General features: G+C 43.8%; 1 protein-coding gene across 1 annotated transcript in view; it reads right to left on the bottom strand.

Moving 5' to 3' along the window:
* TFCP2 (transcription factor CP2) overlaps positions 1-13,101 on the bottom strand; it is a 152,881-nt gene extending 139,780 nt beyond the window's left edge. Inside the window, exon 1 of the mRNA XM_073612490.1 lies at positions 12,490-13,101. Within this exon, the coding sequence (XP_073468591.1) occupies positions 12,490-12,611 (122 nt within the window). The 5' untranslated portion in view covers positions 12,612-13,101. The remainder of the gene's footprint in view (positions 1-12,489) is intronic.
* Positions 13,102-15,005: the final 1,904 nt, after the last annotated feature.

The raw sequence follows: 15,005 nt of genomic DNA, 5'->3' as shown, positions 1-15,005 counted from the left end.
AGGCTTTTGAAGGCTTTTAAAAATGTTTGTCGCCACTGCACATTTGTGCGGAGTTTTAAAGCATGTCATGTTTGGTATCCATGTACTCGGCCTAAGATCATCTTTTTTATTTCATTAAACATTTGGGCAATATAGTGTTTTAGTGCATTAAAATTTTTAAAAAAGAAGTGTGTTTTTTCCCCAAAAAATGCGTTTGAAAAATCGCTGCGCAAATACTGTGTGAAAAAAAAAAAAAAAAAAAAAAATGAAACACTCACCATTTTAATCTGTAGGGCATTTGCTTTAAAAAAAATATATAATGTTTGGGGGTTCAAAGTAATTTTCTTGCAAAATAAAATAATTTTTTCATGTAACCAAAAAGTGTCAGAAAGGGCTTTGTCTTCAAGTGGTTAGAAGAGTGGGTGATGTGTGACATGAGCTTCTAAATGTTGTGCATAAAATGCCAGGACAGTTCAAACCCCCCCCCAAGTTGCGGGAAAAATAATTTTTTTTTTTTTTGCACAAAGTTGTCACTAAATGATATATTGCTCAAACATGCCATGGGAATATGTGACATTAAACCCCAAAATACATTCTGTTGCTTCTCCTGAGTACGGGGATACCACATGTGAGACTTTTTGGGAGCCTAGCCGCGTACAGGACCCCAAAAACCAAGCACCACCTTCAGGCTAAGGGCGTAAATTTTTGATTTCACTCTTCACTGCCTATTACAGTTTCGGAGGCCATGGAATGCCCAGGTGGCATGAAATGACCCCGAAATGACCCTATTTTGGAAAGTAGACACCCCAAGCTATTTGCTGAGAGGTATAGTGAGTATTTTGCAGACCTCACTTTTTGTCACAAAGTTTTGAAAAAAAAAAAATTTTTTTTCTTGTCTTTCTTAATTTTCAAAAACAAATGAGAGCTGCAAAATACTCACCATTCCTCTCAGCAAATAGCTTGGGGTGTCTACTTTCCAAAATGGGGTCATTGGGGGGGGGCTGTGTGAGCAATATATCATTTAGTGACAACTTTTTGTAATTTTTTTTTTTTGTCATTATTCAATCACTTGGGACAAAAAAAAATTAATATTCAATGGGCTCAACATGCCTCTCAGCAGTTTCCTTGGGGTGTCTACTTTCCAAAATGGGGTAATTTGGGGGGGGGGGGGGGTTTGTACTGCCCTGCCATTTTAGCATCTCAAGAAATGACATAGGCAGTCATAAATTAAAGGCTGTGTAAATTCCAGAAAATGTACCCTAGTTTGTAGGCTATAACTTTTGTGCAAAACAATAAATATACACTTGTGGCCGAATACATTTTGGCCTAAATGTATCACTAAAATTGAGTTTATTGGATTTTTTTTATAACAAAAAGTAGAAAAAATCATTTTTTTTTCAAAATTTTCGGTCTTTTTCCGTTTATAGCGCAAAAAATAAAAAACGGCAGAGGTGATCAAATACCATCAAAAGAAAGCTCTATTTGTGGGAAGAAAAGGACGCAAATTTAGTTTGGGTACAGCATTGCATGACCGCGTAATTAGCAGTTAAAGCGACGCAGTGCCAAATTGTAAAAAAAGTGCTCTGCTCAGGAGGGGGGTAAGTCCTTCCAGGGCTGAAGTGGTTAAATAGAAAACTCTTTAGATAGGATTTTTACGCTGTCAGCACGAGGAAAGATAAGCCAATAACCAGCTTGTGTTTACATCCTGTGATCAGCTGTCATTGGACACAGCTAATCACGTGATAAAGGGCCGATTGGATTGGTCCTTTACCCTGATCTGTGATCAGCCGAGTCCAAAGGATCAGACAGCTTGCCACCCGCATGCAATCTCAGGAGGACTTCCATGGACACCCTCCCGGCAAACTAAGCCCACGCTGTAGCAGTCTTTCGGTTATAGAACATGCAGGAAGTGGTTAATAGCATTTTTGTAACCCTTTAAGCACCCCTTTATATTGGGCACCAAGAGATACCAGGACATATCTGCAGTAATACCATCGCCTTCCAAGGTACAGGAAGAGCAGGCATGTTCACTCCCCCTTCCCACAGTATTGTGCCAAATACCGCTGTCGTGAGGGTGGGCTGGAAGCATATTGCAAAGTCTATTTACAAAAAATCTTTTGGAGGCATTGGCAGTGCTATGACTTGCTATAACATTCTTTGCATCATCTGACATTTTACGAAGCTTACCATCTCAAAGTACTTTTAGTTTTGTTCTTTTTAAGCCAGGTCAATGAAAAAGGACACTAACAGGTTTGTATGGATCACTACACCCTACAAAGTAGAGCAGCCAGATGACTGATCAATGTACAAGCGCGCCGATGGTACCATGTGACCAATGAGAGCTGCAAAATACTCACCATTCCTCTCAGCAAATAGCTTGGGGTGTCTACTTTCCAAAATGGGGTCATTGGGGGGGGGGGGGGGGGGGGCTGTGTGAGCAATATATCATTTAGTGACAACTTTTTGTAATTTTTTTTTTTTTTGTCATTATTCAATCACTTGGGACAAAAAAAAAAAATATTCAATGGGCTCAACATGCCTCTCAGCAGTTTCCTTGGGGTGTCTACTTTCCAAAATGGGGTAATTGGGGGGGGGGGGGGTTTGTACTGCCCTGCCATTTTAGCACATGACTGTTATACACAATGGCTGGATTCCTTTCATGCCATCCATTGTGTACAATTGTGTTGCTAGCTGTGATTGTTCAATTTGACCACATGGTACAGACAGGGCCCATCATAGCCCTGTCTGTACCATGTGATTAGCCCTGGCCAATCACAGCTAATCAAAACAAACTGAATGAATCAGTTTCATTAAGTAAAATGCTCGCTTATAGCAATTCACTGCTATAAGCAATGTGTAAAAATAAAAATTCTGATCACTTCCCCAGAGTAGTACAATGTTACTATGGTACCATAATATTGCAGGACAGGACCTCCTTACAGTGAGATGTGGGGTCAATAAGACCCCACATCTCACCTCTAGGCTGGAAAGCCCAAAATTAAAAAAAAAAAAAAAAAAAAAAAAAAAAACAACACAACACACGATCACGGCTTCCCAGCCGAGGCGGCACCGTTTTTTTTTAATGCAGAGGCCGGGCGTGACTTAATGAAATTGCGCCCGGCCTCCGACGATCATAGAGACTCCGGCGACCATCTGGTCCACCGGAAATCTCTACGGTGGACATCTGGGGCCGGCAAAAACGATCTAGCATCTAGCGGCTGACCATGGTGTAGGAAATCGCCGGCTGAAAACGCCAATATCTGAATGATGTCTGTAGCTTCAGGCATCATTCAGATATACCCTCACAAAGACCAGGACGTCCAGCAGTCAGCAAGTGGTTAAAGCTACAAAATGCCAAGAAGTAACTCAGGGGTAAGATGAATCAAGTGGAGGAATATCCCCCCTTCAGGGAGAGTGTGCTATGGGTGGAGCACTGATATATAGACAGAAGGGGGAGATTTACTAAAACTGGAGCACTCAGAATCTGGTGCAGCTGTGCATGGTAGCCAATCAGCTTTTAACTTCAGCTTGTTCAATTAAGCTTTGATAATCAAATCTGGAAGCTGTTTGGTTTCAATACAGAGCTGCAATAGATTTTGCACTCTGCAGTTTTCATAAATCTCCCTTAGCCCTGGTTCACACAGCTGCGGGAATGAAGCCGTGCGAGTTCCTGCTGAACTCGCACAATTTCACTCCCGCATGTCAGTCCCGATTTCTGACACGATTTCAGAGACATCTGTGCAGATGTAGATGTAAATCGCAGCCCGAAATCGCAAAAAGTAGTACAGAAACTACTTTTTGAAATCGGTGCGGCATCGCACTGATTTGGATGGTGCCATTGATGGCAATTTCCGCCGATTTGACATATCAAATCGCATGTCAAAATGCTCCAGTGTGAACCAGGGCTCAAGGTGACATTTAGGAGCTCGGATCTAATTGGGATATCTATGAAGGGACTGGACTTCACAACTCCGGCCATTTCCTGGGAAAGAGAAGTGGACGATAGATTAGAACTGTGCGAGAACCCCCAACATGGACATTGGGCTATTAGCCTAAAGCCTCGTACACACGATCGGATTTTCCACAGACAAAACCTCAAACTTTTGTCCAAAAAGCGTTGGCCAGGAACTTGTCTTGCATACAAACGGCAAGGAATTAATCGGGCAAACACAAACATAGTGACGTACTTTTTTTTTCAGCTTTTTAGCGCCACCCTTTGGACTCCTTCTGCTAATTTCGTATTAGTAGAAGTTTGTGAGTGTTGAATCGCGCTTTTCAGTTAGTTTCTGAACGGCCGTTCGTCAACCAGCCATGTTGCGGAATCGGAGGAGATAACGTGTTATTATTGGCCTTGGAGTTATTGCTTTGACCCAAGACCAGTCCAGGAACAGGAGGAGGATTTCTTTGACCAAAAATTGGTTGCTTTATTAAATCCTGACCAATTATGTTATATGCCTTTGCTGCGGGAGCTCCAGGAGAATAATCCAGATGATTTTCAGAATTATCTCATCTCCGGATGACGGACCCCTGCTTTCACTAACTCTTGGCATTGCTGCCCCCTATGTTAAGAAGCAGGACACATGCATGAGGCTTTTATTTTATTTTTTGGTTGAATGACTTGAGTTGGTATATTTTTGGATGCATAGAAAGCACTTTTTGGCTAAGTTCTTTTGCCAGATAGCATGTCTAATGTTATTTCTTTTTTTAATGCACAATAAAAAAAATATATATATAATATGTGGAGAATACTTGGCTATGTGTTTTACTTCAAATGACAGTTTGGGAGTAGGCAGTTACATTTAAAAAATACAACGTAAAATTAACGAGGGATACCAACATAGATCTTTGATCTTAAAAACTATGGGATAATGGTGTTTTGGTAACTTGCACAAAAAAAAAAAAAAAAGAAAAAAGCCTTTTAACTACTTAACGACCGCGCTATAGCCGAATGACGGCTACAGCGCAGCTCGATAACTCTGGGAGGACGTCAATGTACGTCCTCCCAGAGTTATCGAGCTGCGCTGTAGCCGTCATCTTGCTCCCACGCGCCCCCTGGGGTGCGCACCCGGTAACATCCGTGACCGCCGGGTCCGCATCATGGATCACGGTAAATGGCTGCTGACAGCGGCCGTTTACCACGTGATCGCTCCGTCAAATGACAGAGCAATCACTTGTAAACAAACCATCATCACATCCGGTTTTTCTCTCTCTGTACAGATCGGTACAGAGAGGGGAGAGATCAGATGCTGCTGAAGCGCTGTGGGCTGAATGTGTAGTGCCCACAGCGCTGCCCTGTGCCCACTCCAGCCATCCATTCTCAGCCATCCCATCCACACCCAGCCATCGCATCCGTACCCGGCCATACTCATTCATTCTCAGTCATCCCATCCATATTCAGCCATCCCCATTCATGCTCATCCATGCCACTAGAGTGCCTCACAAAAGTGTAATAGGTAGTCAAATTAGAATTGACATTTATACCACAAGAACGCCTGATGGCGCTCCCTGCATGTTGGGCCTCTGTATGTGACCAGGCTGTGTAAAAGTCTCCCACATGTGGTTGGTATCGCCGTACTAAGGAGGAGTAGGAGAATCTATTTTGGGGTGTAATATTTAGTATGTACATGCTACATGTTCGAAATATTGTATAAATGGACAACTGTGTGTAAAAAAAAAAAAAAAAAATTTATTTTCTTTACACATTTTCCAGAAACTTCTAGAAAAACAAATTACATGTTCAAAAGAATCACTATGCCTCATAGATACGTTAGGGTGTTTTCTTTCCAAAATGGGGTCATTTTTGGGGAGTTTCCATTGTCCTGATGCTCCAGGGCCTTCAAAAGTGTAAGGGCTTTTACACGGGGGATCCGTATGTCCGTTTTTCATCCTTCTGTTTTCGGATGAAAAACGGACATACATGTATCCCTATGGAGCATCGGATGTCAGCGGTGACATGTCCGCTGACATCCGACCCGCTCCGATCCGAAAAGTGTAACGGAGGAAAACCCTACTTTTCCATCCGTGATCGGATCGGGCGACGACGGACTCTACGGTCCGTCATCATCCGATCCCCCAAAGGGGAGAGCGGCGCTCTGACAGGTCCGTCGCTGCACAGTGTGCAGCGACGGACCTGTCATTTTCCTGCTCAGCGGGGATCGGCGGAGCGATCCCCGCTGAGCAAGCGGGTGTTCACGGGGCGGATCATCACTGATCCACCCCATGTTAAAGAGCCCTAAGAGGTAGTCAAGAAATTAGATGTGTAATTTATGCTCCAAGAACGCCTGATGGCACTCCCTGCATGTTGGGCCTCTGTATGTGGCCAGGCTGTGCAAAAGTCTCAAACGTGGTATCGCCATACTCGGGAGGAGTATGCTGTGTGTGAGAAATAACCTGATAATATGACAATTTTGTGAAAAAAAAAAAAAAAAAAATCTTGGATTTTTCAAAGAATTGTGTGAAAAAAATTACAACTTCAAAAAAACTCACCATGCCTCTTACTAAATACCTTGGAATGTCTACTTTCCAAAAAGGGGTCATTTGTACTTTCCTGGCTTGTTTGGGTCTCAAGAAATTAGATCCGTCAGTACATCAGGTGTGATCAATTTTCAGAGATTGGCACCATAGCTTTCACAAAGACCAAATAACATACACCGATTTGGGTTATTTTTACCAAAAAAAAATAAATAAAAAGTATAAATTTTGACCAAAATTTATGAAGAAAAATTACTAATTAGCAAAATTTTATAAAGGAAACTAAGAAAAATGCATTTTTTTTTTCACAGAATTTTCGGTCTCTTTTATAGCGAAAAAATTAAAAAAACCCAGAGGTGATTACATACCACCAAAAGAAAGCTCTATTGACGCTCTCAGGCTGTATAAACAATTCCCTGAGCCAGAAACTAACAGTGAGGGACAAGGAAGGTGGACTCAAGCGAGTTTATCAAGATTCCCAAGACAAGAGAAAGAATGCCTAGAAGGATGGGTGTAGGGTGGGAATAGTTTTGGAATGTTAAAGTATAACTAAATGCAAAACTTTTTTTATAGAGCGGAGGGGGAACTTCTGTCAGGGTTTTAGTGCTGTCTGTGCCCTCTTTACAAAGATTCACTCTCTCTATTGGGTTGAGATACTAAAACTGGAGAGTGCAAAATCTGGTGCAGCTCTGCATAGAAACTAATCAGGTTCCAGGTTTTTTTTTTTTTTTTTTTTCCCTACAGCATAATTGAACAAGCTGAAGTCAGAAGCTGAATGGCTACCATGCACAAAATGTTGCACTCTCCAGTTTTAGAAAATCAACTTGTGTGTCCTGTTTACCATTATAACCGAGTGTGAAAGTAGAATAAAATCCCAAAAATGTTGAGTTGCTGCCAGAATAGAAGTCAAGGGGAAATCTTTCAGTTGAGACAAGTTCTGGTGACAACCAGGGATTCCCTCACTTTGGATGGATTTCCTCTCACGTCCCCTTTGGCTATGGGACAGGAAGTGAAGGGAAATTTCTCCAATGGGTCACAGACAACAAAAAAATTATGACATGGGTATTAAAGTGATTTAAAGGCTTGTTATTTTAAATAAAAAAAAAAGAAAAAAAAAAAAAAAAAAAAAAAACCACAACACATCTCATACTTGCCTCCACTGTGCAGCTTGTTTTGCACAGAGTGGCCTTGATCCTCCACTTGTGGGGTCCCTCGGCAGCTCCTTACTTCAGATAACCCCCCATAAGCGCTCTCCCGTGGGGGGGGGGGGGTCAGGGGGTGTTAACTTTGTGGGCACGTTCCCGAGTCCAGCATTTGGCTTCCATAGACACAAATGCCGGACTCAGCCCACCCCCCCGCATCATTGGATAGATTGACAGCAGCGTAGCCATTGGCTCCCGCTGCTGTCAATCAAATCTAATGATGCGGGGGGGCTGGGCCGAGTCCAGAATTTATAATAAGGAGGAGCCACCGAGGGACCCCACAAGTCGAGGATCAAGGCCACTCTGTGCAAAACGAGCTGCACAGTGGAGGGAAGTATTAGATTTTTTTTTTCCCCCATTTAAAATAACAAGCCTTTAAATCACTTTAATACCCATGTCATAATTTTTGTTGTTGTCTGTGGAGAGATTTCCCTTCACTTCCTGTCCCATAGCCAAAGGGGACGTTACCTTGCGGGGGCGCTCCCAAGTTCAGCATTTGGCGTCTATAGACAGAAATGCCGGACTCGCCCCGCCCCCGCATCACTGGATTTGATTGACAGCAGCGGGAGCCAATGGCTACGCTGCTGTCAATCTATCCAATCAAGAGCCGGTCCCCCGTGCAGAGAGGGACAGCGCGTCTCCAGCAAGGGAATTACGGGGCTCAGGTAAGTAAAACGGAGGGGGAGGTTGGTGACTGCCAGAAGTTTTCACCTTAATGCAAAGAATGCATTAAGGTGAAAAAACATAAGGGTTTACAGCCCCTTTAATCATTCTTTACCTTATCCAAAAGAAAAAAAAAAATAAAATAATCTACAGTTGTACTTTAGCCGGTTCCCGATCGGCGCACACCGATGTACGTCGGCAGAATGGCACGGCTGGGCAAATGGGCGTACCTGTACGTCCATATGAATTCCCCGCCGTGCCATTGCGTGCACACCGCCGGGAGCTCCGCGAGTCGGGTTGCGGGTCCCGCGGACTCGATCGTCGCGGGGATACCCGCGATCGCCTCACGGAGAGGACAAATGGGGAGATGCTGATGTAAACAGCATTTCCCTGTTCTGCCTAGTGACAAGTGTCACTGATCACAGCTCCCTGTCATCGGGAGCTGTGATCAGAGTAATGACACACACAGCCCATCCCCGACAGTTAGAATCACTCCCCTAGGACACACTTAACCCCTCCCCGCCCCTAGTGGTTAACCCCTTCACTGCCAGTGTCATTTACACAGGAATCAGTGCATTTTTAATCGCACTGATCGCTGTATAAATGACAATGGTCCCAAAAATGTGTCAATAATGTCCGACATGTCCGCCATAATGTCGCAGTCACAAAAAATAAATAAAATAAAAATCGCTGATCGCCGCCATTACTAGTAAAAAAAAAATAAAAATGCCATAAAATCCCCTATTTAGTAAACGCTATAACTTTTGCGCAAACCAAACGCTTATTGCGATTCTTTTTTACCAAAAATATGTAGAAGAATACGATCAGCCTAAACTGAGAAAAAAAATGTTTTTTTATATATTTTTGGGGGATATTTATTATAGCAAAATGTAAAAAATAATGCGTTTTTTCAAAATTGTCGCTCTTATTTGTTTATAGCGCAAAAAGTAAAAATCGCAGAGGCGATCAAATACCACCAAAAGAAAGCTCTATTTGTGGGAAAAAAAAAAAATAGATGTCAATTTTGTTTGGGAGCCACGTCGCACGTCCGCGCAATTGTCAGTTAAAGCGACGCAGTGCCAAATTGCAAAAAATGCTCTGGTCAGGAAGGGGGTAAAATCTTCCGGGGCTGAAGCGGTTAAGGCTCTGCTCAGATTTGTGCAGCTGCGTTCCCTGTGTAGGGCAGCCAATCCATTCCAATATGCTGCCCTACCTGCAAAAACTCAGCAAATGTTCCATGGGGGGAGCCTGGGACTGATGCAACCTCTTGCATTGGAAGGACACTGAAGAGCTGAATGAACTTCCATTCTTTCTTCTTCTATGTGACATAAGAATTTAATCACCAGTTTCAGCTGTTTACTACCGGTTAGTGCCTAGTGAAGCAGCCAAATTGGTGTTGGTTTAAAAGGCTATCCTTGAGGGCAGAGGAGAGATCAGGGGTCGCCAAAGCTATCACAAGGAATCCCTTGTGATAGCAATAAAGTTGAATAAAAAAAATAAATAAAAAAAAAAAAAAAAATGAAAGAACCGGTGAAAAAAAAAAAAATAAATAAAAATTGAAAAAAAAAAAAATTGAAAAAAAAAATGTAAAGAACCCCCATGCAAATACGAACGTGCATGTAGTTCCCTCATGTAGTTCTCGAGCTGCATCGTGACAAACTGCATAGCGTAAAGCGTGACGCCCAAAAGATGCTCCTGAACTTTTTTTTTGGGGGGGGGGGCAACAGGCTTCACGCAACACGGTTTGCAGCTCGAATCATCGCGGTAGAACTGATCCGCGTTTTTAGTTGCCATTCACATGAATTTCACCTGAAGTGTGCATTGTGCGATTTGTCAATCTCACCTGGGCTTTTTGAATTTGCAGGCAGAATCGCGGCACATCTTCCCACAATTCAAAACTCCCAGATGTGTCTCCCACCAGCTCTACCCTGAGAACTGAGCGATCAAAGGCTGATCGCTCAGTTCTCTGGTCCGCTAAGAGCACAGAACGGTGACTGTTAAGCTGAACACACATTAAATAAAACTTTTGTTTGATTTCCTTTAAGATTTACCAAAACCATGCAGTGCAAGGGCCTACCTGATTGCATACAAATTGATACTGTTAAAAAGTTTAGCCTCATATTATATAGTTTTGGCAAATCTAAAAGGAAAAAAATAAAAAAGGTAAAGAAAAAATTGTATAGTGTGTATCCAAAGCTTTAGACTGGCCATACATTATACAATTTTCCTTTAGATTTACTAAAGCCATATAATAAAGGGGTCAGACAAACACTTTCAATTTGTATGCGATAAGGCAGGCCCTTGCACAACATAGTTGAAGGTAGAGCTAAAGGAAATGGAATAAGAAAATTGTATAATGTTTGGCCAGCTTTATGCCTCGTTCACACGATCCAAAAATCAGACAACAGAACGTCTTTTTTTTGTATGCCAGTCGTTTATTGAACCTGAAGAGTTTACTAAAGTTATGAAAATTCTCAAACAACAAATCGGACATGATGTCATGTGTTGTAGTGTATTTGTATTGTATTTTCAGATGATAACTGTACTGATTAACCACTTAAGGACCGAGCCTCTTTTTGAGATTTGTTGTTTACAAGTTAAAAACAGTTTTTTCTTTGCTAGAAAATTACTTAGAACCCCCAAACATACATTTTTTTCTAACATCCTAGAGAATAAAATGGCGGTTGTTGCAATACTTTCTGTCACACCGTATTTGCGCAGTGGTCTTACAAGCACACTTTTTTTGAAAAAAAAATACAATTAAAAAAATAATTAAAAAAAGTTAGCCCAATATTTTTTTTTTTTTTTTTTTAAACATATTGTGAAAGATAATGTTACGCCACATAAATTGATACCTAACATGTCAAGCTTCAAAATTGCGCCCGCTCATGGAAAAGCGACAAACTTTTACCCTTAAAAATCTCCATAGGCGACGTTTAAAAAAATTCTACTGGTTGTATGTTTTGAATTACAGAGGAGGTCTAGGGCTAGAATTATTGCTCTCGCTCTACCGATCACGGCGATACCTCACATGTGTTTTCATATGCGGGCGCTACTCAGGTATGCGTTCGCTTCTGCACATGAGCTAGGCGGGAAAAAAAAAGTGTTTTTTTTTTTAAAAAAAAAAAAAAAAAAAAAAAAAAAAAAAGAGAGAGAACAGTGTAAAAATGTAAAATGAGAAAAAAAAAAAAATAAGTGTTACTTTTATTACTATTACAAGGAATGCAAAGATCCCTTGTAATAGAGGGGAAAAAAAACCATGGCAGGACCTCTTAAATATGAGATCTGGGGTCAAAAAGACGTCACATCTCATATTTAAACTAAAATGCAATAAAGAAAAAAAAAAAAAATGGCCCCTTAAGAGCTATGGGTGGAAGAGACGTTTTGATGTCGATTGCGCCCTGCAATGGTATGGAGACTGTTGGGGGCCATCTTCCCCTCACTCGTCTCCATACCCAGCTAGGGACAGCATCCGATCGCCTCCGCCGACGGCTCCAGTAAGGGGCCCCCCCCCCCGCTAAAAGTGATCTTGCGCCAAATCCGCCGCAGAGTCCACTCTTATCGGAAAGCGGAACTCTGGCCGAAGAGGAGGATACCGGGGTTATGGCAGCTAGCTGCTGCCATAACAATGATACCCCCCTTCAAAGTTAGGACGTAGATTGGCGTGCAGCGGTCCATAAGTGGTGAAACGAAAATCATAAGATACAATAATTTTCGTGCTTGTCCGATTGGATAATACTGGATGAACTTTCATGGTCGGCTATCGTAAGCTCTGTACTAAAGACCCGATTATCATAGGATTGCGTCTAAAGCGGTATTTTTCATACGATTTTTGGATTGTGCGTATGGGCTATCAGTCACCGCTCCGCCCCCTCCAGCACTCGTGGAGCATCAGGGTGTACAGGAGCTCGCTGGGTGGCTAAGCCAACTACCCATCAGGAATCTGGGTGGATCCTGACATTATTGTCAGGATCCCTGTAGAGCCTGGCTCAGTGGTGTCAGGTTCTTGTGTGACTGAGTAAAGAATGAAGTAACATCCTGTGATCCCCATGAGAAGTATGACAAGTACAAGCTGATGTAGATCCATAAAGCATGCAGTGATATTTGGAGGGAAAGCAGAGATCAGACTTTGTACCCCCCAGGGCTGTTCCTGGAGAGCAGTCCTCATTATTACCTCATACTGTAGGCGCCAGCACCCAGCTCCTGCCCTATCCCAGACAAGCTGGCATCGAAGTCCTGTACCAGTCCGGATTCTATCACCTCATCTGCCAGGGGAAGCTTCAGAGCCCAGGCCATGGTTGCGGGCGGGCCTGGTACTTCTAGTGTCCGGTGATGAGATGTGGATCTCGGAGGGTGTGTTGATTGAGGGGGGGGGGGGGGGGTCCGGTAGCTGCACGTTCCTATTACCCGCGGAGAGCGGAGCTCCCTCCGTACGGAATAATGGCGCTGACACAGGCGGACATGCCAGGGCTCGGATGTCTGGGCGGGAGACGGTCCGTGGAGTCGGTAGCTCCGGCTTTCTAGGAGATCATAGTGGTTGCGGTAGCTGCTGAGGGAGGCATCACAGGGAACGCTCCGCCACTGGCTCTCGGCAGCCGCCCTCCCAGCGCACGGAGAAACACATGTAGAGCGGCAGGCGGGTTGGCAGCTGCTGTCCCCGGGCAGGGCTCCCTCCGGACACAGGTGACAAGCCGCCGAGGTTGTTTAACAAGGCAACATGGAGGAAGCCAGAGCAGCGGCTGCGACGGCCCACAAGACGCACACCGTGACGCACTCACACCACGCCCCTTCTTCGGTGAGCAGCCACCAATAGAATAGCACAGGCACATCGTAGCTCTCGGAGGCTTGTGATGGGAAGCCGCTGCGCGCAGAGCAAATAGAGGGGCGGGGCTACCGAGCGAACGTGGATGTCATTGGCTAGTGAGAGGCATGGACGAGGTGTGAGAGGAAGTGTGCGCGTCGTGACGTGTAGTGTAACTATCAGCACGCGAAGCGGAGTTGTGGAGAGTTCGGTTCTGTTCTCTTCAGAGCCGTACCAGCGTCTTACAGGGCGGAGCTGTTATATCCGGCTATGGATAGAATGGCGGGGGGTTCATACATAGCTAAGGGGTTCACTGGCACAGGAAGTAATGAGGGAATAGAAGTCAAACAGACGTGCTACATAGCTCCCAACTGTCCCTGATTTGGAGCAATGTCCCTCTGTCCCTCATTCCTCCTCATTTGTCCCTCATTTTGGTCTGATCTATATAGTTGTGTATAAAATGTACTTTTTATCTTTCAAAAAGTGTTTCCCAATGCTAAACCTTTAATCCAAACTATAAATTGCTGTATTTGTAAATTTTAAAAGCCAATATAAAGGAATAGTAGTAGTTAAAAAAAAAGTCCCTTGTGGATTCAATTAACTTTTTTTGGATAATTCTCCTTTAAGGGGGTGTGGCAGGGGGCGTGTCCTATGCCTACATACATTTGCTAGTAGGTGTCCCTCATCCCCATCTCAAAATGTTGGGAGGTATGGTTCTAACCTGAGCCTGGTCACCTGTGGTAGTGACTGCTGGAGAGTTTTCTCTCAGGAAACCTAAAGCTGAACTTTACCCATCACAACTTGTCGATTGTGTGCTTTAGTAAGAAACATACATTCCACATTAATAATTCTACCAAAAATAGTGTGTGCTGTAAATTGCCTCCAGCATTGCTCTTGTTTCTTCTTGCTGGAGGCGGCCATTTTGCTAAAGCCCAGAGCCCCTGAACAGCAGTAAATCATAAAGCAGAACCCAACCCGTCAAGTTAACAGTTTCAAAAAACAGTTACATTCCTGGAATGCCAGGATTGCTGTCATATTTGCTTGTGCTCTCAACCAAACTGTCAAACCATCAAATGACTGGTGTTATAACTGATAATATGTGCAGCACCGTGGCAGTTGCAGATCAAACAGGCCACTTCCTTGGCTGTGACGGATAAGAGGGATTGATTCAGCTTTAAGACCCCTTTTACACCTGAGCATTAGTGGTAAAGCGGGGCTTACCGCTGTTTTCTCTTTTTGGACACTAGCAGGGTGCTTTTACCCCCCGCTAGCGGCCAAAGAAGGGGTTAAAAGTGCCCGTGACGCGGCACTTCCGAAATGCTGGCCATTCATTTTAATGGGCAAGGCGTTTTGGGAGGAGTGTATACACCCCTCCCAAACTACCTGTCAGGTCACCTAGAGGCTGGGTGGCAGATGCACACCGTTGGGATCAGGAGTGCACCGCAAGGTAGTGGACCCTACCGCTGACTGCTGCGGATTAAACCCTGGGAGGGTTCAGGAAGCAGGTCTACTGGATCACTGACACAGATCCCACTGGGAGCTAGAGCATAGATTCCCCAGGGCGCGGAGTCTAATGCCTCGTTTCTACTGAGTGGATCAGTTCGGGTTCGGTACAGTTTGAATGGCCTAGAATGGTCCGGTCTATTCTGGTGAGCGTTTCCACTGCAAGTGGGACCTTAAGGGGCCATACAGGGTTTAGAAAAAATGCCTCAGCATAGCACAGCAGAGGGTTTTCTGTATGCCAATCAGTTGAATGTATCGTAGCTCCGCCCTAACCGAACCGTTCCATTTTCTATGGCCCCACATCTGAAGCAGGACCCTGAATGGAGCAGTTCGGTTGTATGGGCCGCTTTCATAATGGAAACACCCAAAATAGCGTACCGAACCGA

The sequence above is a fragment of the Aquarana catesbeiana genome, linkage group LG02 (genome assembly GCF_042186555.1).
Source record: "Aquarana catesbeiana isolate 2022-GZ linkage group LG02, ASM4218655v1, whole genome shotgun sequence".
Lineage (NCBI taxonomy): Eukaryota > Metazoa > Chordata > Amphibia > Anura > Ranidae > Aquarana > Aquarana catesbeiana.
The sequence above is the reverse complement of the archived record's forward strand: the minus strand, read 5'-3'. Positions and strand labels throughout refer to the sequence as shown.